Below are 23,901 nucleotides of genomic sequence, written 5' to 3' on the forward strand. Positions count from 1 at the left end.
ATGATGGGGGAAATATTATTATAAATCACTAAGCCTGTTGGTAAAAGGCATTGCTGAATGACAGGAGCTGTATCCAGTAATCAAATTTACTCCATAAACATGTTTGTAAAAAAAATATATATATAAAGGCGCATGGCGTCCTGGAACAATCTAGTGATACAATCACATTTCCTTTTTATAATGTATGCAAACATTTGCTGGTTCCCTTGCAGGAAGCAAGGTCATCCATGAGTCTAGCGAGAGGGGGACTAGCTGCAGCAGTATACAAGATTTGACCACCTTAAAATGGCCATGTCTTCCTCAGCAGCGCACACAAAGGTTAGAAAAACAAGAGATGCTGCACTGTTTGTAGCAATAGACCTATTTGTTTCTAAAAATAAAATGTTGTTCACTCTACTACTAGAAGAACTTGATTTACTTCATGTATCAACACAAGCAATGTCACAAAACAAGGTTTAAGACAACACCTACCCGTGCCAACATGGGAGATCCAGGCCTTGTGCGATCCCAGCACCAGCAGTTAGAGGACACATTCTTCTAATACTTACTCTTGGTCTCTTCAACCTCCAACTCTTAACAGAACCATCAGTTACAGTTATGAAGATGGTAGGAATGTGAATCCTGAGCAGGGATCAGCTGACAATGTGAACAAACTGCAAATCTCAAACAACCTTTGCCTGGGCTCCCAGACTAATGCTTCAGATTTCTCCCAAACGCAACAATGATTTCCTGACCCCTTTATTCACATTAGGTATTCTGCTGCACATTGAACTAGAAAAAATAATTACAAAATAGTAAATGAAACAAACGAGGCAGTAAATTCCTTGGGACGGCAGGGTTCTGATGTTATGCCTCCTTACTACTCCTGAACACGCAGTCAGGACATTTTTACCAATTCTGGTCTGTGTGTTTTGGATCATTTACCAGGTCAGTTTGGTTAAGTCTGTTGGTTTTTCTCCCCAAGCCTGGGCTAACACCTGGATGGTTGCCCATGCTTTATGGGTAGAAAGCTTTTCAAAGGACAAATGACCATACGAGCTACGAGCTGGTTCCGGGCGGGCTGTCTCTCTCCTCATCTGGAGGGCAGTCAATAAAGTCAGCAAGCATAGATTCTGCATCATTCATTTCCTCCTGTAAGAGAACAAAGGAAATGAAGCCTGGTATGTGAAATGTAGTACCACAAGCAAGAAAATAATTCTATAGTACGCACACCAATTTTTATAGAGTATGTTTATGCAATGTTAGGGTACATTTCAGAATTGTGTGAAATACCAGAGTGAGAGGGAGAAAAATGCAGCTTTGGCACATAAAGCTACTATGTCAGAAGAAAAGAGTAGCGTCCGCAAGTGTCCGACACTCCCGTCCCCTGCACACCATAAATACTAACCATCTGTCAATAGTTAGTCCAATTATCCATACAGGACTGTATCAATTAATATTTTCATTTTAATGATCAACAAGTAATTATAAAATTATCTCAATGTGTTCCGGGATCAACCTTTCATCAGTCGCAAATATCTTATGTATGTCTTCAAACTTCATGAATCGTCTAGAGAATAAGTAAAATGATCAAGTTACTTTCTTACCTGGTAACGTTCTTTCGATGGGATGTTACTCCGACGTATTCCACATGTTTGACAGTAATTACCACAGCTGTGCTGCTTTGGAAAACTTTCAGCGTAGACGTCCTGCGTCAATGACGTTGATACGCTCCCTCAAGGACCTCCTTCGACGGTAGACGTCACCGGATGTTATATCTAGGATGCACAATGCCCGTAGCCTCAGTTGTAGTTTTTTCCCAGAACGCGTGGCACCAATCTCCTGCCAGTATGACTACAGAAAGCCTTGCGGAAACTTAAGCTGCAATCGCATAAGAAATTCTGTAGAGGGGCAGGCTGGGAGGGTACGATGTGGAATACGTCGGAGGAACATTCCATCAAAAGAACGTTACCAGGTAAGAAAGTAACTTGTTCTTCGAGGGGATGTGTCCTCCGACGTAGAATGCCCAATCAAATTGCAGAATAGAGGACTGCCTTCCTGCCCATGGATAGAGTCCAAGGAATAATGTTTCACAAAAGTATGGACAGAGGCCCATGTGGCTGCTTCGCAAATATTGCGTATTGGAACACCCCTCTGTAGGGCAGTCGAGCCAGCCATACCTCTAGTAGAATGAGCCCGTAAGCCTACTGGAGGGCCCTTTCCCACCAAACGAAAACACTCAGATCGTCAAAATGATCCATCTAGATAAGGTCTGCTTGGAAACAGCCTGACGTAAACGCCTTCCAGCGTAACCAATAAACGCCTGGACATCTGTGAGAGAAAGACTCAACGCTCTCCTAGGGTCCAACTTATGGAGCCTCTCCTCTTCCTTACCAGGATGTGGAGGAGGATAGAACGCTGGAAGAGTTACCTTCTGGCTCAGATGGAATTCCGACACAACCTTCGGAAGAAAGGAAGGCCGCACCCCAAGGACAATCCTGTCCTTATGGAACACAGTGAAGGGTGGTTTGGCAGAAAGTGCCTGCAACTCACTCACTCACTCTGCATGCGGAAGTAACCGCAACTAAAAAAAACAGTTTTAAAAGGACAATAGTCGCAATGGACAAGAATGTAAGGGCTCAAACGGAGCTTCCATTAGGAACTGTAAAACCAAATTCAAATCCCAATACGGCACCTGGAAAGGCGACGGTGGAAACACATTAGTTAGCCCTTTCAGAAACTGAGAAATTAAAGGGATCTTAAAATAAGACCTTTCCTCAGATGAGCACTTAAATATGAACAGAGCCGCCAGGTAACCCTTAATGGCACCCACATGCAGGCCCTTGTGGGCTAAAGAAACCAAAAAAGACAAAACCAAAGGAATGGAACATTGGAAGGATCCACATTCTGTACCCTGCACCAGTCGCAGAACTTCTGGCAACGGTACAGGGATTTCGTTGCAGGCCTTCTAGCCGAAAGCAACACCTATCACGTCTTCGGGGAGGTCCCAATCCTTATATCTCAGCCTTTCAGATACCAAGCATGAAGGCTGAGAGACTTGACCTCTGGATGGAGAACTCGAACCCCCTCCAATGAGAGCAGATCGTCTCGGTAGGGAAGACGATGTGGAGGGCAGATGGAAATGTCTAGAAGGTCCGGGTACCAAGCTCTCCTGGCCCATGCCGGACCAATGAGGATCATCTGGGAACCGAGCCTCCGCAACACCTGCGGAATGACGGGGACTGGAGGGAACGCATACAGCAATGGGAAGGACCACTCCACTACGAACGCATCCCCTAAGGCTCCTCTTGGAGTAAATTCCCGCGAGCAGAATCTCTTGCACTTCCGGTTGACACTGGTGGCGAAGAGATCCACTTGTGGGGTTCCCCAAAGGGTGAAGATCTCCAAAAGAACTTCCTTAGCCAGCTCCCACTCGTGAGACTGTGCTCTGCCTGCTCGGAGCATCCACAGCCGGTTTTTCGTCTACGGCCAGACAAACTACCGAGATCGAAATTTCCTGCTGGATGGCCCAGAACCAGAGCTGCATCGCCTCCCTGTACAGTGGGAGTGACCCTGCCCCCCCCTTTTGTTGAGGTAGTGCATGGCCACTGTATTGTCCGTCATAATCAGGACATTCTTCCCCTGCACAGACGGCAGAAAAGCCTTCAGGGCTAGCCTGACAGCATGCAGCTCTAACAGATTGATGTGGAGTCTGGACTCCGACGGAGACCAACGACTGCTGGCTGTCAGCTTGTTGTAATGAGCGCCCCAACCCGCCCCAACCCGTGAGGGATGCGTCCGTCACGATCTTCACCTCTGGCCACGGTTGCCAAAACGGAGCCCCTTTCAACTGATTTCCTTAGAAGGCCCACCTCAGAAGGTCCTGGGTGACCGAGGGCGGAATCTGAACGGGATCCGACATCCTGCCGGAGAACTGACCACTGCATCTTGAGCGTCCACTGCAGAGATCTCATCCACAGCCTGGCCTCCGGCACCAGTAAAATGCAGGATGCCATGAGGCCAAGCAACCTCAAGAACTCGAATGCTGGGAGACTCTGGGCACGTTGAAACTTGTCCACCATCTGCAGAATGTAATGAGCCTTCACCTGGGGAGGCGAACACTGCCCCAGGAATGTGTCGAGCACTGCTCCGATGTACTGGAGCCGCTGGGTAGGTGTCACATGAGACTTCTTTAAGTTGAGGGAGAAGCCCAGCTTGTGAAGGAGTGGCAGGTGACGTACAGATGATCCAGGACTTGTTTGGGAGAGCGCACCCAGATCAACTAATCGTCCAGGTAGGGGTAGACGTGAATCCCCCCTTTCCTGAGATGCGCTACCACCACTACCACCACCATCAGCTTGGTGAAGACCCTCGGGGCGGAGATCAATCCGAACGGCAGGACCCGAAACTGAAAATGCGAGTCACCAACCACGAACCTCAGGTACTTCCTGTGCTTGGGATGAATCGGCACATGAAAGTAAGCATCCTTGAGGTCGAGACACCAACCAATCCTGAAGCTGAAGGGCCTGGACGACTTGAGAGAGTAACCATCTTGAACTTGTCCTTCCTGAGGAGCTTGTTCAAACCACACAATTCCATGATGGGTCTCAATCCTCTGTCTTTTTTTTTTGCGGGATCAAAAAATATGGGGAATACCATCCCTAGTTCCTCTCCGCTACAGGCACCAGTTCTATGGCGCCTTTCTCCAGCAGGAATAGGCTCTCCTGCGCAAGGAGCGGATCCGGACGCTTCAAAGAGCTTCCCCGGTGGATTGTCATGAGGCCTCTGCTGGAAAGGAAGACAGTAGCCGTGGGCTAGGATTTCCAGAACCCACACATCTGAAGTAACGGCACACCATTCTACAAGATGCTGTGCCAGTCTTCCCCCAACCGGCGAACCATGGGACATGGCCTCATGACTGAGCTGACGTGGCTGGGGCAGTGCCTGAGGGCAAAGAGGCAACTGCCCGAGCGTCTTTGGCACCTCGAGTACCTTGTTTTCCAAATCTGGTACTCCTATGTTGGCCCCTTTGACCGGCAGCTCCCCTCGATCTACCAAAGTAGTATCGAAAGGAACCTCCCCTCCATTGCTGTCCACTAGGACCAAAAGGCGGAGGTTTTCGTACTGCAGCGCTCAAGGACTTTGCTGCAGCTTTGGAGGTCTGCAACCTCTCAAAGCTCTCGTCAGCCATGCTACCAAAAAGATGGACACCATCAAAGGGCATGTTGAGAAGCCGGGACTGTACATCAGGAGCAAACCCCGAATTCCGCAACCACGCAAACCTGTGCATCACAGTGCTCTCTGCCATTGACCGGCTGACGCAGTCTGCCACGTCCAGACCCGACTGAACGGATTCACACATGGCATCCTTGCCACCTGAACGAGGGCTAGAAAACCATCCCATTCCTCCCCTTCAGGAATATGTTCAGCCGCCAAAGGAACACAATTCCACAGAGTGTGAGTGAATCTTGCCAAGGCACAAACGGAGTTGGCTGCCTTTAAAACCATACCCCCAGATGAAAATACTTTCTTTGCCCAACCATCAAAGCACTGGTCGTCCCCATCAGGAGGGATAGTAGAGTATGCAGCCTGCTTTGCTGGGGCCGTAGCCGCCTGCACCACCAAACTCTCCGAATGGGGTGCGTAGACAAGTAGCAGGGGTCACCACTGGCTGCACAGTATTTTTTCGGAAGCGACTTATTCACTGCCGGGAGACTCTCCTGAGCAGTCCAAGCCGCCGCCACCCTTGTTTGTAAAGCCATATGAAATGGCAACACCGGGTGAGTGGGTGGACCTTGGTCCAATATATCGGTCAGGTCATCCTGCAGAAAATCCACAGGTGGAGCAGACCACCCCAAATACTCAGTCACCCTCGACATGAGGCGCCTGCACGAGGAGGCAGCATGTGTACTAGGCTCAGGCCTGCCAAACTCAACCTCCCGAGAGGTGTCAAGACCACTGGCGTCATGTAAAGATTGACAAAGGTCTTCCAGTTGGCTATGACAAGAGAACAGGTCATCAGGAACCTTAGGAGACACAACCTCCTCCTCATCAGACCCTTCCTCCACCTCTGAAATGTACTCCAAGCGTTGGAATAATTCCACCCTGCGAGGAGGAACAGAGTATGGGTCAAACATAGGCCGCCCAGACTTGCTGCGAGCCTTTCTCAGAGCTTGCACAGCTCTCCGGGGCACCTCCGATAAATTCTCCTCAAAAGGCGTCGTGGGCGCCGATGGAAGGGACGCCGACCGAGGCGGCGACGACTTCGACATCTGCTTCGAGGCCGGAGCCCCGAGCGTGTCCTTCGATGGCCTTGGTGCCGATGGCGTCGGCTACTTCCTCGGAGCCAGAGCTTCGAGAGTCCCTCGATGGATATGGCGCCGATGGCGTGGATGCCTTCTTAGAAGGCCTCACAGACTCCAACGGTCTCGATGGCGCTGAGGACCGGGACCTGGACCGGTGGTGATCATCCTTGTCCGATCGGGACCGCAACAGTTCCAGATCACGCCGACTGCCCGAGCCCGAAGGCGTGCGAGCGGTGGCTCTAGCGCGTTCCTTGCCGGCTTCCCTCGAAGGTGCAGACGGAACGGTGCCCTGTGATTTCGAAAATCGCCATCATCTGCCGGCAGAATTCATCCCATTCGGCCCGGCGATGAGCATTTCGTGGGACAAGCCACCCGCCGTCTGGCGGAGTCCTCTGATGAGGACGGGGAAGGCGACCGGTGACTGCGCTTCCGTGAATGCCTCGAAGAGGCAGAGGAATGGCAGGACCCACTCCTAGAACAAGACCCCCCTGGACTTATGTCAAGGCGGAGAGTCTCCTCTTGAATCATTGGTTGAAAGACCAGTAGATTTCGATTTACGGGGTTTAGCAACCCTACATACCGACAACAACTTCTTCTGCTCCCTCAAGGCCTTTAAAGTTAGGGACTGGCATTCATCACAATAGTCAGTGCCGTGCCTTTCACTGAGGCACCACAGACAAACGTTGTGCGGGTCCGTAATTGACATTTTGGAACCGCAGTCCCGACACTTTTTGAAGCCTGACTTCGGGGTAGAAGAAGACGAAGACATTTTCTCAACTTTAGCAAACAAAGTAGAAGAACCGGGGCGCGCCGACATTCTGCAGCGAACACGTTTGCAGAAAAAACAGAACTGAGGCTACGGGCGACGTGCGTCCTAGATATAACATCCGGTGACGTCGACCGTCGAAGGAGGTCCTCGAGGGAGAGTATCAACGTCATCGACGCAGGACACCTACGCCGAAAAAGTTTTCCGAAGCAGCACAGCTGTGGTAATTACTGTCAAAGATGTGGAATACATCGGAGGACACAATCCCCTCGAAATATATATATTTAAGAATGGTATCAAACATTACGGTTAGTATATAAGAATGTGTGAGGTAGTCTCTTTCATGCTTAATCACCTGGCTGACTTCACGGGGTAAAAAAGTCCATAAGATCTCTTCTCTTACGACAACCATTTTGTTACTTAATGTTTTCAATGGATCTCACCACCTAATAGCAGGATGACACGGGAAATTATCCATATCTCTAATTGCTCAATAAAACATGTGAATACTATTCTAGATTAAGATGTCACTGTGGGTGCCTATCTCTCAGTTGGAAGATGACTAAATCCACTTGGAGTACTAGACCAGTCACTGAAACACCAGCAAGCAGTTGTAGTAATAGGTACATCTACCTATGGATCTGTAATACATATGATAATGGTGGGGATCAACCAAACTCCACACATTTTGGAAAGTGATTCAGTCCCTCAATAAATGTCTGTACATGGTCATTCACCCACAAAACCAACGGTAGGTGGATAAATCAGGATCGATGAATCTCTACTGGCAGTATGTAACCTGTTTGGGAAAAAAACATTACTGGTGAGTGTGAACTGGGAGTGACCTTTATTATATGGGTCAAACTATTCTCAATAAGCAATGAGTTATGTAGAGGGTACCACTTTTTCTACCTTAGCGGAAGACCAGGGGAGGCAACAGACAACACCTCTCACAACAGGATAACTTGTTTTGGCAGAGGGCAAAGGAACAGAGCACGAGGACAATGGATGGCACCCTGTAAACAAAAGTCTTTAATGTCTCTAACAGAGTGATCACTGAAGATAACAAATCCGTATTGAAACTTGATCTTACTTTCTCCTCGAAATGTGACTGATTCCGCACAAACTAGAATTGACCTTTTCAAATATTTACAGAGTGAAATAAAAAAAGATTTTTGCGACCGAACCAGGTCGGAGAGATCTGGACCAAGCATTAACTCCTGAAACCCAGAGTCCATTATCAGTTAGAGATCTTAACAGTTTGATTTGTCTGGAGAGTCTGGAGGAAGTAGGTTTTGATGCTGTCATTCCTGAGATGGATAACGGAGAGATCCTACAGAAATTTGGACTACATAAAGATTTACCAATAGAAAGTGTTTTAAAACTTAAATGTACCTTTAATCCCAACTTCGCTTCAAATTAAATTGAAGTGTTTGAAGAGCTGGTAATAAGGCATTTGGGGAAACTAGCAGAAAGTAACTTTGCATTCCACTCCAATTATAATAAAGTCCAGATGAAAGCAATAGATTATTTACAACATGATGCCCTATAGTCATGAGACAAGCGGACAAAGGGGGCGGAGTAGTTGTTTGGGAAAGGACACTTCCTTGATGAGGCAAATTGTCAACTGTCAGAAGAGAGCTGCTATGAGAAGATAGAGGCAACAGGCCTGGTAATGATCAAGAAACAATTAGATGCTTTACTTGAAGAATCTAAGTATCTTAATTTGCTAGATTAGGAAGAAGTGTTCTTAAAGAAAGATTTTCCGAGTACTCCAATAGTGAAGTACCACCTGGAAGACCAATAGTCTCTTCAAGAGGATCTTTTTAGGAGAATGTATCAAAATACTTGGACCACTTCCTTCAACCTTTCTTCAAAGACTTAACTCTAAGACTAGAGACATTACAGATCTTGTAAGCAAAATACAAGACATTCAATGGGACAATGACTGTTTAAAAAGTTAACATTAGATGTAGTCTGGCTCTACACAAGCATTCTACATCGATTTGGTCTGATATCCTGTAAACATTTTTTAGATGGCAAATTGATCAGTTTTTTAAACAGCCTAATGGGTTCTACCCATATTGCAGTTCTCTTTAGAGAATAATTCATTCTTGTTTGAAAAACAGTGGTACCGCTCGAAATGTGAAACTGCCATGGGCTCATGCAAAGCACCTACCTATGCTAATCATATATGGGTTGGTGGAAACAACATGCATGAGAAAACACATCTGATGGCCATTTTTTGAGCACATAATAAGGTGGTATCGCTTTATAGATGACATCTTCATATGGTGAGGGACTGAAAAAAGAATTGCTTGAATATGTCGAAAAACTAAACAAGAATGATTTCAATTTGAAAGAAACATGCACTTACAGTGCAACAGAAAAGGTTTTCCTAGATGTCAAGTTGTTTATTCGAGATCAAAGTATCTGTAATAAATTATGTAGGAAATGAACATCTTCCAATTCTACTTCACATGCTACAAGTCATCCTCAATCCTTGAACAACAGTATACCATATGGAGAGCTTGCTAGGGCAAAACGCAATTGTACACTTGAACAAGATTATGAGGAGGCGCAAATAATATGGGAGCATGCGTCATCTCTAGAGGCTATAACTCCAAAAGTATAATTGGAGCATTCAATAAGACTGAGGGCATGAAGTGAACTTCTTATAGTTTTTAGAGACAAAGAAAGAAGCCAGCAGAACAGCCCATAAGGATTATTACTCAATACAGTAAAAACCTTGATGAATGCTGGAAGCCGATAAAGTTCAGGGTGGGATCTTGGGCAATGGACTGAAGATAACATTCTCGAAAGCGAGAACATTAAAAGATATAATTTTGCCCACTGATCTTATTTTAAAGACAAATACAGATCAATGGCTTTCCACCCAAAAGGTGCTACGTTGCCAAGGGGCCTTTCTCAAAGTGTGTAAGGTGTGCACATGTCCACTACAAGAATGTGGACTTCAGGTTTATCCAGCTTCTGCTTTCATCGGATAGTGGTGAGGACCCCCCTAGCAGTGGCTACTGATGGGGTGCCAGTGTATGCTGTGCAGGTTACGTGTCAGGTAAGGAAGCTGACGCTGCATTATTCATGTAACACACTAGCTATAACCACACACTCCGTCTATGCTAACTGTACCTCTATTACGCTTTTTGGCAAGATCGGGTTGCCTGTTGTAATACAGCAGAGTTCAGGCTAGTGCCTTTTATCTGCTCCGGGGGGAAATTGGCAAGAGAAAAGTCGATAGGATGGAAGGATCCCCTGCTCAACTAATTCGGGCAGAGGACACATCTGCTCACGTACTGTCCTGGCTCAGACACCTCACAACACCAGACATAGTTCACATGATAGCACACCACCAATTCCCAGGCAAACTAGTTAGTCCATGTTTGACAGGAACAGAGACAACCCCACCTGCATATTGCGGGCCTCACTCTGGCTAGCATAATGGCTTTCCTCTGGCTCACAATTAGTTTAAAGAGCAAAACGTGGACACAGCACAAGAAACTTTCCCACAAAAATCAAACACCACTTTAAATCCACCTTTTCCCTTCCGTAGCTTCCTGTGCCCCAGCGGTCATTCCCATTCCTTCACCGACCCACTCTGCCTCGAGACTGGCCTGCAAGAATCAACACCACCACCTCGGGTCTAACCCGGCGTGGGCCAGCGGTCTTCGGCCACTTAGCTCCCTGGCCTCGAGTTAAGCGCTTGTTGTGCCCAAATGTGTGTGCAAATCCTCTTTAAATCCACCTTTTCCCTTCCGTTGCTTCCTGTGCCCCAGCAGTTGTTCCCACTCCTTCCCCAACCCATTTCTGCCTCGCACTCCGCCCCGACCCGTGATTGGCCCTGACTTACCTCTTACATCACACACGCTGGGCAGCACCCTGCCTAATGGCCCAAGGCAAAGGGCAGCCCCAAAAAGCAAGCCCAGGAGGTGTCTTTAGGGGAAGGAGGCAGCCTCCCACTAACACACCTCACCTAAACTGCCACCTATCCCGAGTCCTCAGTCACACACAACCCAAATCAACCCGCCGTCCCCCATTGCCTGACATCCACCCAACAGTGGACAGCAGTGTACCCACTTAGTACAGCAGCCGATTCCCCAAGCAGCAGCCAACCTGTTCCTCGCTTCCATCACTACCCATCTAGGAAGTTGCAAAAGCATAATTCCACCCGCAACCAACAGAAGCTGCTCGCAACACTGTCCAGACATACCAAACAATGAAGTCCACCTGTGTCAGACGGCGAAGTAGGGACCAGAGAGCAGTCAACCAGCAGCGACAGAAAAAGTAAGTGGGGTGCGGACAGGGGCTACAGCAATTACTGTGCCCACAAAAACTGGCCCACCTCTCTCCTTTTTATCCCCACCACCAAATAGCTGGTAACGTGCATGTACTCACTTATTTTGCAATTGTTGCCCGACAGACTCACTGTGCTGTGAACTGTGTTGCCAAGCCATGCCTCAGATCAAGAGAAATATGGCAAGCAATATCTCACAACTAGTTAGACTTTACTCGGTGCTTGCTAATCCAGATAAAATTATGTATGTGGGCCGGCACCATATCTAGACGGAATTGTGAGGATTGACATCAGGGCAGAATTGTAATAGTATCTTGCGACAATCGATTGTATAAGTTAACCTTATCTCGCATCTAACCCGATTGTTGAAAGTTATCCTGATTGTGCAAGTCAGTCAAATCTCTGCACTTACATAGACAGTGTTAGACAGGCATTACGTGCATGGAGACAGATTGTATGGTGAAATGTAGCCCTTTTCACGCTCTCCCTAGGAATCCCAAATGTAGGTGTGTTTTCTCAGTGAATGCCATTCTGTGAAACTTGGCCTTTCTCCCACTGTCTAGGAATCTCAAATCTAGGTATGTTTTCAATCGTAGATCTTGATAAAGAAACACAGTTAAAGAGGCAAGAAAAAACCACTAACCAACTCTAAAACCTCAACTTTCCGCAGACACTTCTCATACAGAAACTCACAACCACTTCACTGCACAGCAATCTGCACATACTTCAGCACATTGCAACACACAAACACCACATAACTCGCCACAACAACACACTGGCAAGTTGCACCGACATGAAAAGAAAACGCACTTAAGCTTAGCGAACGGTGCAAACCAAACTGAAGCTGCCAACAGGACAGCACAACTCTCACTCTCCTTTTCCCCCTAAACCCTACTAACCCCCCTTTTTCAGATCCGCCAGAGCACTTAAGGACCACTCCAGCTGTGACGGTGCACGGTACAAATACCTTTAACATTAACTAATCGAGAAAGGATTTTTTTTTAAATGTAAAGGCTGTAAAATGTGTCAATATGCTGATGTAAGGGCAAGCATTAAGTATGGTAGCTGCAAAAATAAATGGTTCTTCAACAGCAAAATAAACTATATGACCAAGTATGTGGTCTAAGCAGCCAGTTGCTCATTAAATTACATTTTACATAGGTTCAACTATATGCATGCTTAAAATAAGAATTATACAGCACTATAGGGCTATGAAGAACAGGGATGAGAAGTACCCTCCAGCAGTGCATTTTGCTGAATTTCCTCAAAGCGATGCTACTCATTAAATTCTTTGCTTTGGTACATATACCAAAACAAAAACGGAATGGAAATGGAGAAAGACGTCTAAGGGTTATTGAGTCTAGGTTGATTATAACTTTCAATACAATTAAACCTTTTGGCCACAATTCAGATGAAGAATTGTCAATTCATCTGTATAATGAGTAAACACAAATATAGATGAATGGGTGGTTTAAAATGACAAAGTGCTTTTAGAAGTAGTATTATAGCAAGTCAAATGGTCAAATGTCAAATGTTTACACAACTATTTTAAAGAATAATTCTTGAAAAATGGATAGCTTTAATACCCAACAGCATGGTTTTGAAGTATGCACTGTATCAATTGTATTGCTATTTTGCACAATATAAAAGCCTGTTTGTACAATCATGCTGCTATGAGTCAGCCAAATGGGGCCATAGTAGCTGACATATTGGTTTAAGAATCACATACTGTACTAGATGTATAACTATTTTGCACATTGTCAGTTTATTTGCTCAATCATGTAGCTGCCATAATTTAGCCCACTGGGCAAAATTGAAACGGTTTCAAAACAGTTTACATAAAGAGGAACCATTTCGGAATATTACTGTATGAGTCGTACTGTTATTTTGCACAAGTGATGAGCTAATTTGCAAAATTAAGTGGCTGCTAAGAGATAGACTAGGGCTAAATTGAATACAATTGCTCAGCGATGAAATTGATGTGAGAGAAAGCGTCAACTGAATTCTGGAAAGGACTAGTACAATGAATTTGCTAGCTAGAATGATTAAGTTGCAGCTAAAAAATAGCCCACTGGGGCGCAATTAACTGTGAATCCACGAGGACAGGATTAATGTATGAGAATGCATTACCGTTTGGAGTTTTTTGACCATGTGCTTGAGCTGAAGACACTAGGACAACAAAATATTGTAATGGTGAGAAGAAACACATTTGTCAAAATATTTGTTTGAAAAAGTCGGATGTTGAACTGGTTTAACAGTATTCGATCCTGTGAGTTTTTTTTAATATTGTATAATTGTGAAGGAACAATTATTAAAACTGAAATTTAAAACTGGATTGTGCATGAATGTATAAATTTAATACAAGTTTAAACTGGTAAAATAGCTGCCAGATTTGTAGAGCATTAGCTCTGCTTTAGAAGAGATCATGTGACCATTACAGGAAGTCCCCGGCTATAGGGACCATAGGTATAAAAGAAGGCTTTGATATGATATGATATGATATGATATTTGTAACGCGCCTATACACAAGTGTTTCAAGGCGCGACGAGGCAGGGAGGGAGGGAAACAAGGGGAAGACAGACAAACGATCCTACTAGGCCAGGTGTCATTCAGATCGCGCAAGTGCAGAGGTAAGGGGAAAAGGAGAAAGTGCAGGGGGAGGAGGTGGGGGGGAAGTGCGGTACAAGGTAAGTAGCGTAAAAATAAATAAATAATAAATAATAAATAAAAGGGCCAGCTGGTGGCAAAGTGCGAGGTAAGTGCAGAGCAAGTGCTGGGAAGGGGGCTGTAGGGATGCAGTGACAGTCCCACAGTGCAGGGGGAGCCAGGGAGGCAGTGCAAGTGGAGAGTGGCTGGGACCTGGACCGAGGTCGCTGAGAGTGGCTCAGATGCAGGTTTAGTGCAGAATTCAGTGGGGAGTTAAGCAGGTTTAGCAGGGGAGAGGGAGAGAGAAGGCAGAAGCGAAGAGGAAGGTTTTGAGGTGCTTCCGGAACCGGAGATGGTTCTCCTCAAGTTTCAGGGAGGCAGGAAGGCTGTTCCAGAGGGAGGCCCCTGCTGCGGAGAGAGATCTACCCCCAGCTCGTTGCTTCGAGAAGCGGCTGACCATGAGGGAGTTGGAGAAGGATGAGCGAAGGGCTCGTGAAGGAAGATATTTAGGAAGAGAGAGTTGAAGGTATTTAGGCCCCAGGCCCCAGAAGGCCTTGTGGACAATGCAGAGGGTTTTGAACTTAATCCTCGCAGCCACTGGGAGCCAGTGAAGAGATTTCAGTCCTGGAGAGATACGGTCCCTGGGCTTGAGGCCAAGGACAAGTCTCGCAGTTCTGTTCTGGATAAGTTGCAGAGGGCGGAGAGTGGAGGCAGGCAGATTAAGATAGAGGCTGTTACAGTAGTCCAGCCTTGAGAGAACCAGGGCTCGGGAGACAGTGAGCTTCTGGGGGAAGGAGAGGAAGGGAAGAATACCTCTGAGGAGGTGCAGCTGGTAGTGTGACTTCTTAGAGACGTCAGATATATGAGGAGAGAAGGAGAGTGTGGAGTCGAAGATGACCCCAAGGTTTTTAGCCTTGCAGGTAGGGGCAGGAAGGGGGCCAAGGGAGGCCGGCCAGAGAGCTGCAGGGAAGGAGGGAGTGGGTGTGCCGATGAGTAGAATCTCAGTCTTACTGGCGTTAAGGCAGAGGTCATTGGCGGCACACCATTCCTGGATAGCAGACAGACAGTCGGAGATGAGGGAAGGAGAGGAGGAGGCCGAGGGTAGCCTGAAAATGAGCTGGGTATCGTCCGCATAGCACTGGAAGTAGGGGCAGAGAGCGGCGATGCGGTGGGCAAGGAGTGCCAGATACTGGTTGAAAAGCCAGGGAGAGAGGTTGGATCCCTGGGGGACACCACAGGTGGAGAAAAAGATGTCAGAGAGGAAGGAGCCCATTTGGACCTGGGAGGGTCGACCGGAAAGGAAAGAGGTCAGCCATGCCAGAGCCTGACCAGTGATACCCAGGTTATCACGGAGACGGTTGAGCAGGATGGCATGGTTGACAGTGTCAAAGGCAGAGGAGAGATCGAGCAGAATGAGAACACAGGGAGTGTTGGAATCGAGGTTCAGGAGCAGGTCCTCACGGATGTTCAGGAGAGCAGTTTCCGTGCTTCGGGCCGCTCTGAAGCCGGATTGATGATCATGAAGATTACCAACAGATTCAGCATGGAGGTTAAGCTGGGAGATGGCCAGTTTCTCCAGGAGCTTGCCCAGGAAGGGAGTGATGGAGATTGGGCGATAGTTGGCCGGGCAGGAGGGGTCGGAGGAGGGTTTCTTGAGGAGGGGGTGCACAAGGGAGTGCTTGAGGGGGGATGGGAAGACTCCAGAGGCGAATGAGTGGTTGCAAAAGGCAGCCAAGGCAGGAGCCAGGGAGTCGATGTGGTCCTTGATGGTTTTGGAGGAACAGGGGTGAACCTGTTTAGACGAGGCTTTCATAGATCGGACTTGTCTGGAAACCTCATCAGCAGAAAAAGGTGGAAAAGCAGAGAAGGAGGGCGGAGGGGAGGCTGCAAGAGAGCAAGAGGAAGGGCCGGGAAGAGAGGGAGGGAGGAGAGAGGAGGAGAGCGAGGACAGGATGTCCTGAGTTTTTGAGATGAAGTGCGAGGCCAGTGCGGTGCAGAGGGCCTGGGAGGGGACAGGAGAGGTAGAGACTGCAGCAGGGTTGGCCAGCTCCTTGCAGATTTTAAAGAGTTCGGCCGAGTTGTTAGATGCCTCAGAGATGCGGGCTTGGATAAGGGCTCTCTTCTTGGTGAGAACGGAGAGCCGGTATTGCCTTTGGAGCAGGCGGCAGGCCAGTTTGTCAGAGGATGAGCATGAAGCACGCCATTTCCTCTCTGCCACCCTGCACTTGCGTTTTAGGGTGACGAGATCCGAGTCATACCAGGAGTTACATTTGGCTTTGGGCTTCAGGCGGATTCTCATGACGGGGGCAAGGATATCGAGAGTATCAGATATAGAGGAATAGAGGATGGAGAGGGCTGTGTCAGGGTGGGAGTCAGCCGAGGGGGGAGGAGGGGGCGAGAAGGTAGCAGCGAAAGCCTCAACTGACACGCGCTTCATGGGTCGGATGACCGAGAAGGTGGGTGGCAATGACGAGGGTGGCTTTGCCTGTGGGGTAGGGAGGGAGAGGTGGGAGGATAGGAGAAAGTGATCACTCCAGGAGAGAGGAGTGGAGAGAGGGAGGGAGAGGGGAAGGTCAGAAGAGATCAGAGCATCCAGAGTGTGCCCTGCAGAGTGAGTAGGCCCAGAGGGGAGGATAGAGAGTGAGAGAGAGTTGCAGAGTTCGCGAAAGAGACCAGTGGGGGGACAGGAGGCATCGAGGTGGATGTTGAAGTCACCGAGAAAGAGGAGTTGGGTGGTTGAGGACAGGAGTGAGGAGGAGAGGTCAGCCCACTCAGAGAGGAAGGATGAAATTTGACCAGGTGGCCGATAGATAGTAGCCACGGTAAGGGAATGGCTAGGAGAGAGAGAGAGTCGGCAGACAAGACATTCAAAAGAGGAGTAGGTCTGCGTAGGAGTGACAGTGGCAGGAATCCACTCAGGGAAGATAAGGGCAACACCACCCCCTGAGCGGTTTGGCCTAGGCATGGAGAGGATCTTGTAGCCGTCAGGTAGGAGTGTGTCGAAGCTGGTGGCAGAGCTGGCAGTGAACCATGTCTCAGTGAGACCGAGGACGTCGAGGTCCAGTTCCTCAAGAAGGCGACAGATATCAGAGGAGTGCTTGATGGCAGAGCGAGAATTTAGAGTGGCAATGTGGAGAAGGTTGCCACCCTTGAAAAACTTCCGGGGAGGGGTACAGATCAGAGGTACGCCCTGCGGAGGTGTTAGAGAAGGAGTTGAAGAGGGAGCAAGAGAAGGGGCAGGGAGGGAGGGGAGAGGCAAGGTAGCCGAGGACAGAGGAGGGGGGACAGCGGGAGCGGAGAGGAAGTTGATGAGGCGTGGGAAGCGTCTATCAAAGAGGTGAAGGTTGGCCTGCGGGCCTTGGACCAAGACGGTCCCGTTAGCATAGACATTAATGATGGCCTTAGAGGAGTGGAAAGGGGCCAAGAGGACATCCCAACGGGTGCCACCATTAATGGGAGAGGAGGAGAAAGGAGAGAGCACAGCGACCATGTGAGGGGTCCATAGGTCAGGTGAAGGCACGAAAAAGAGAATGTCAGTAAGAGTTTCCCTGGAGCAGGCGCTCGTGTAGGTGTCAGCGATAGGGAGGCCTGGGTTGGAGACCAGGATGTCCTTTTTAAACTTTTTCCTACCAGATTTAGTGAGGAGAGCAGGATAGTCAATAGAGAAGCAGTTAGAGTAGATAGGCGAGATAGAGAGCACCATGGAGAAGGGGGGGAGGCGGATGACACGAGTATGCAGACAGGAAGTGAGTGGAGGGCACTAGTTTACCACAATGCAGAGCAAACAGTAATGCGTAGTAGGTCAAGGCCACCTAAGTTTGAGAATCCTGCGAGGGGAGAAAAGCACCCTAGTTTAACAATAAAATGGAATAGGGGGGCGAGGCATCATGCGGATGAGGTGAGCAAGGTGAGGAGGGGTGGGCCGGAGAACAGGTGGAACTGGCGCCTGGCGTCCCCTGCGGACACCTGCAGACACACAGTCGCCCTTGGCCTGGGGCCCTTAGCCGCAGGGGCTGCCGGGCAGAGGGCTGCCCAGAAGGGGGGAGGTTATAGGCAGAGGGAGAGGAGGGGGGGGGGGTGTGGGCGGGCAGGGAGGCGGGGAGGGAGAGGAAGACCAGGAAGTGGGAGGGGGGAGCAGGAGGAGGCCAAAAACACCGCGCTAGGAGCGCGAACAAACAATTCTACTTTCTTTTTCTTCCTGTTCAAAAAACACAAAGCACAGAACTCACGGAGGCCCAGGCAGGGCTTTCCAGGCCTGCTGATCCCCTCAGGCCACCGGCGACCGCTCTCCACGCTCAGCTGGAGAAAAGAAGCGAGCGTGGGGAACGGCCGTCGAGTAGGCCAGAGGGGAGTTGGAAGTTAGAAGTTGATTGCCTGACAAACACTCTGCAAGAGAGACAGAACGCACAGCAGAATGATTACAGCCTGAGCAGTATTACATGTGTGCTTTAAGTACATGAAGTATGCCTGAATTTTAACAAATTTGCTGAATATATATATATATATATATATATATATATATATATATATATATATATATATATATATATATATGATATATTACTCACCGTAATCGTATTTCTGATGCTTGTATCTGCTTAGATTCACATGCTGTGCATAGGCCGACATCTAGTGGAAGCTGCAGAGTATTACAGTTTGTTTTTCGAAACTCGAAAATGGGCGTCGACACAGGGCGTGCCAGTAATACTATCCCTGGTGTGACGTCCACTGTACCCAAGATCCCTCACGCGTCTAGGATCCTCAGATTGTATTTTTTCTGACATGAGGTAGCATGAGGAGTAGCGTGAGTACAGATAATCCAAGCAGATAGACAGAAAGGTAAGACTACAAGCAATGTGCCTTCCCTCAGAGGGGAGGAAGGGTGGGTCGCATGTGAATCTAAGCAGATACAAGCATCAGAAATACGATTACGGTGAGTAATGTATCCCTTCTGAGGCTTGTGGAATCTGCTTAGATCACATGCTGTGCATAGATTAGCAAGCAGTACCTGAAGGAGGTGGGATGTGAGAAGGGTCATGAGCAAATAAGTGTCTTAGAACCGCTTGTCCCACTTGTGCATCTGCCTTGGAATGGGTGTCAATGCAGTAATGCTGAGTAAAAGTGTGAATAGAGCTCCAAGTAGCTGCTTTGCAAATGGTGTCAAGGGGTACATTTGCAATGAAAGCCAGAGTGGCCCCAATGCCTCTAGTAGAGTGGGCTCTTGGCGTGAAAGGCAGAGTTCTTTCAGAGAGTGAGTAACACAGCTGGATACAGTTAATAATCCACTTCGAGATGGCACCTTTAGAGACGCGATCCCCCTCTCTGCCTGTAGCTACGGAGAGAAACAGTTGATCTGTCTTTCTTAACGGTCTGGTTTTATTTACATAGTAGAGGACCGCCCTACGCACATCTAGGGTGTGTAGTTTCACCTCAGCCGAGCTTTGCGGGTCCTGGAAGAAAACCGGAAGCTCGATGGACTGGTTTACATGGAATTTAGAAATAAATTTAGGTGAGAACCTAGGGTGTGTGCGTAAAACCAGTTTGTCTTTATGGACAGTAAAGAAGGGATCCTGCACTGACAGAGCCTGAATTTCACTGACCCTTCTTATAGAAGTAATAGCTACTAAGAAGGCTGTTTTATAAGTCAGGTGTTTGAGACTGCTTTTATGCATGGGTTCGAAAGGGGGGCCCATGAGCTTGGCTAGCACCACATTAAGGTCCCACCCTGGTGGTGGGTTTGAAATAGGAGGGTGAAGTCTCTTTACTCCTTCCATGAAGGCTTTAACTACTGGTACTTTCCACCACAAAACCTTGCTATGGGAAGTGGTGTAAGCCTACAGGGCTGCAAGGTGTACTTTCAGTGAGTTAAAAACCAATCCTGCATCTAGCAGGTGGAGCATGTATGTAACAATAGTGGAAGGAGTGCAATCAACCGGGTTGATTTGTCTACTCTGGCACCAGATAACGAACCTCTTCCACTTGTCAAAGTAACAGTGCCTTGTGTTTGGTTTCCTAGATTCCTTTAGGATGTCCATACACCTCTGTGGTAAATTGAGATGTCCAAACTCTATGACCTCAGGAGCCATGCTGCCAGGTTCATTGAGTTGGGTTGCTGGTGCATTGTTTGACCTTGGTGCTGGGACAGTAGGTTGTACCAGGCTGGAAGTTTGATGGGCTCACACACCGTCATCCTGCCTAGGTGTGGGAACCACGGTTGTCTTGCCCACATGGGAGCAACTAGGACGAGCGTCATCGACTCTCTGTTCATCTTGTTTACCACTTTTCTGGAGAGGAGTTGGTGGAAAAGCATACGCAAACATCCCTGACCAGTTCATCCACAGGGCGTTCCCCTGGGAGTCTGGTTGGGGGAACCTGGCTGCAAATCCTGGGCATTGTCTGTTTTCGCTTGTGGCGAATAAGTCTATAGTGGGGAAACCCCACTGAGAGAAGATATCTTCTACGACCTCTCTGTGTAGAACCCATTCGTGTTCCTCTGGGAGGGAGTCTCTGCTCAGAGCATCCGATAGGGAATTGAGCTCCCCTGGAACATGTTGTGATGACAGGAAGATGTTCCGTCTGAGTGCCCATATCCAGATTTTCTGGGCAAGCTTGGACAGATTTGGCGAGCGAGTCCCTCCTTGCTTGTTCAGGTAGAACATGGCTGTTGTGCTGTCCGTCCGGATTTGCACTGACAGGTTTAGTAGGTGGGGCTTGAACGCCTGAAGCGCTCTGAATACTGCCAGAAGCTCTAGCAGGTTGATGTGGTTCTTGGCCACTGAGTGAGACCAGAGACCCTGAGCTGTGTGGTGGAGATGGTGAGCTCCCCACCCCGTCAGACATGCATCTGTAGTGACTACTGCCTGTACTTCTGGATCGTACAAGGGTTTCCCCTGTGCGAGATTCTCTCTTGTCCACCAGTGAAGGCTTTGTACCAGTGTTGGCGAAACGACCACTAGATCGTCCCACTGACCACTTGCCTGAGACCACTGTTTCGCCAACCATTCCTGCATGGGACGAATGCGCAGGCGCGCGTGCGGGACCAGGTAAATACATGACACCATCATGCCCAGTAAACTCATTGCTTTGCGTACCGTTATTTGTTGACCGGACTGATAATGTGGAATTTGCAGTAGTATATTCCAAATTCTTTCTTCTGAAGGAAAGGTCAACCCCTCTTGAGTATCTAGGATTGCTCCTAGGAATTGTTTGGAGGTGCTTGGCACCAGGCTTGACTTTTTCTCGTTGATTGAGAAGCCTAACTCGTGGAGGAGGTCGATAGTCCTTTGAATGTTTATCCTGCAAATTCCTGGGGTTTCCCCCGTTATGAGCCAGTCGTCCAGATAAGGGTACACTGGGATTGCCTCCCTGCGTAGGTGTGCAGCCGCCACCGCCAGTACCTTGGTGAATACCCTTGGTGCCGAAGCTATCCCGAAAGGCAGTACCTTGAATTGGTAGTGTCGACTGTCCACCTTGAAGCGCAAATACTTTGTGCGCTGGGAACATGGAAATATGAAAATAAGCATCTTTCGTATCCAAGGTTGCCATGTAATCCCCCTTTTTTAGGAGGGGGATTACCTCTTCTAGCGTGGTCATACGAAACTTTTGGGGCTTGACATACTTGTTGGCAGGCCGTAAGTCCAATACTGGGCGCATTGTCAAATCTTTCTTTGGCACAAGGAAGTAAGTTGAATAAATACCCTTGTTTACCTGGTGTCCCGGGACGAGTTCTATTGCGTCCTTTTCTAGCAAAATGGCGATCTCCTCGAGGAGAATCTTCTGATGTTCTAAAGAGTGTACTCTTTGTCGTGGAGGATGGTTCCGGGGACGCTGCAGTAGCTCTATACAATATCCTGTGGATACTGTTGACAGCACCCATCTGTCTGATGTGATCCCTTCCCAAGCCTGGGTGAAGTTGGAAATGCGTCCCCGTACTGGGGTTACGTGAGAAGGGTCCCTGAACTGAGCGTCACTGCTTTGGTGGAGGCGTGCCGCCTCCCTTGCTGGGGCTGCCTCTGCCTTTACCACAACCTCTCCTATTACCCCTGCCGTAATCCTGGGTAGACTGTTGGTTGTTGTTCCACTGTGTACCCTGCCCCTGGGAATAGTTTGATCCTCTCTGGGAATTTTGGCTGCGTGGGCGACGAAAATTACTATTCCCTCTCTGGTTAGGGGGTTTATTGGTTAACTGGCCAAGGGACTTGAGTGTTTCGTATTCGTCCTTGGCATTCTTCAGTGCGTCTTCGACCACCTTACCAAACAGATCGGTTTCCACCGGTTTGTCCAACAATGATGCCTGGGTTTCTGCCTTAAAACCAGACTGCCGTAACCACGCATGTCTTTTGATAACAGTGCCTTCTGCTATCAATCTGCCTGCATTGTCCGCTGCATCGAAGGTTGCTTTCAAAATGCAACCAGACATGGCTCTACCCTCTGCGGAAATCCGAGCTAACTGGCCCTTTAAAGGTTCAGGAGCAGAGGCTATGAGTGCCGCGACTTCTTCCCACTGATGGCAGTTGTAGCTGGCCAACAGGGTGGTGGAATTTGCAATCCTTGCTTGATAGGTGGACATTTAGGCTACTTTCCTGCCGAAACCGTATAGTTTTTCGCTCTCCTTGTCGGGAGGAGCTTCGGATGATGACAAGGGTGTTCCAGCCCTCTTACGAGTGTTGGTGACAACTAGGGAGTCTGGCCTCAGATGTCCTCTTATATAGAGAGAGAGTCAGACTGGACCGCCCTGAAAAGTTTTTCAACCCTGGGATTGACTGCTCTGGTGAGGTTCAGGTTCACCAGGGATGGGTCTATTCTTCGCTGAATGGACTTAAGGATAGGGATGGTCTGGGCAACAGGCCTCCTTTCTCCCACTAACTCTTCTGCGAAGTCCCTCTCCTCCTGGACACCGTGGGTGTCAATATGGGAATGTTCTGCTGCTCGTGAGAACCTCGTTTAGGAGGGGTTGGTTATCGACCGGGGAGTCGGTAACCGGGGCTTCGTTCTCTACCGGGGAATCTACTCTGTATGTTTCCGGGTCTTCCTCTTCCTCCTCATCCCCATAGTAGCACGTACCGGTTTGCTCTTCTACCATGCCAAATTCTTGGTCCTCACCAAAGGAAGCCTCTCCTTGATATAGTGAGTATGGTCTTGAGTATGGTTGTACCTCGAAGGGGTCTGACCTCATCAGTGTTTCAAACCGGGGCTTTTTACTCGGGGGGGATAGGATCATTAGAGCCTGAGGGTGTCGCCCCTTGTGGATCATACGAGAGGAAATGTTCTGGATTTTTCAAGAAGACATCCTTGACATGACCCTATCTATGTCTTCACTCAACCATTTTCTGGAACTGGGAATGACTCTCTCAGCAAGTCTATGGGATTTGGCTCGAGTAGATTTGCTGGTTTTAGACATATCAGCAGACCTGGTTTTGTCTGTCTGTTTAGGGGGAGTGGTGTGTTTCACAGGTGTGGAAAAGTGCAAAGGCTGCTGCTTCTGCTGTTTTCCCCCCTCCCCGTGAGTGGAAAAATGTTTCCCTGTCCTTTAGTGGCTCCGGAGGTTTTCGACACCTGGCGTCGAGGATCGGGGGTGGGGTCCCTGTCCTTCGAGCGTGGGGCCTCGCTGATTTTGACTGCGGGCTCCGACTCCTCGAGCGCGGCCTGGGGGTGGAAGTCGTCTTCGTCTCCCGACGATCGAACTTCTGTTAGCCTAGGGAGCGAGGCACTCTTGGCAAGAGTGGATGATTGCCTGGAGTCATGCGGCGATCTTGATCGTGAGCGCCCAGAGGACACCGAATCGGACCGTTCTGTTTGTGCCTCTTCCCGAGAGCTCGACGTCGTCGAGTCTCGGTTGGACTTCGTGTGTTTAGTGTGTGTAGTGTGTGAAGCGCTTGTGTCGCCAGGGGTCT

At 48.5% G+C, this 23,901-nt stretch overlaps 1 protein-coding gene across 1 annotated transcript in view; it reads right to left on the bottom strand.

Moving 5' to 3' along the window:
• Positions 1-722: 722 nt before the first annotated feature.
• PELP1 (proline, glutamate and leucine rich protein 1) overlaps positions 723-23,901 on the bottom strand; it is a 1,000,849-nt gene continuing 977,670 nt past the window's right edge. Inside the window, exon 17 of the mRNA XM_069646587.1 lies at positions 723-1,131. Within this exon, the coding sequence (XP_069502688.1) occupies positions 1,039-1,131 (93 nt within the window). The 3' untranslated portion in view covers positions 723-1,038. The remainder of the gene's footprint in view (positions 1,132-23,901) is intronic.

Source organism: Ambystoma mexicanum, chromosome 1p, assembly GCF_040938575.1.
Source record: "Ambystoma mexicanum isolate Mex_15411 chromosome 1p, UKY_AmexF1_1, whole genome shotgun sequence".
NCBI classification, from domain to species: Eukaryota; Metazoa; Chordata; class Amphibia; order Caudata; family Ambystomatidae; genus Ambystoma; species Ambystoma mexicanum.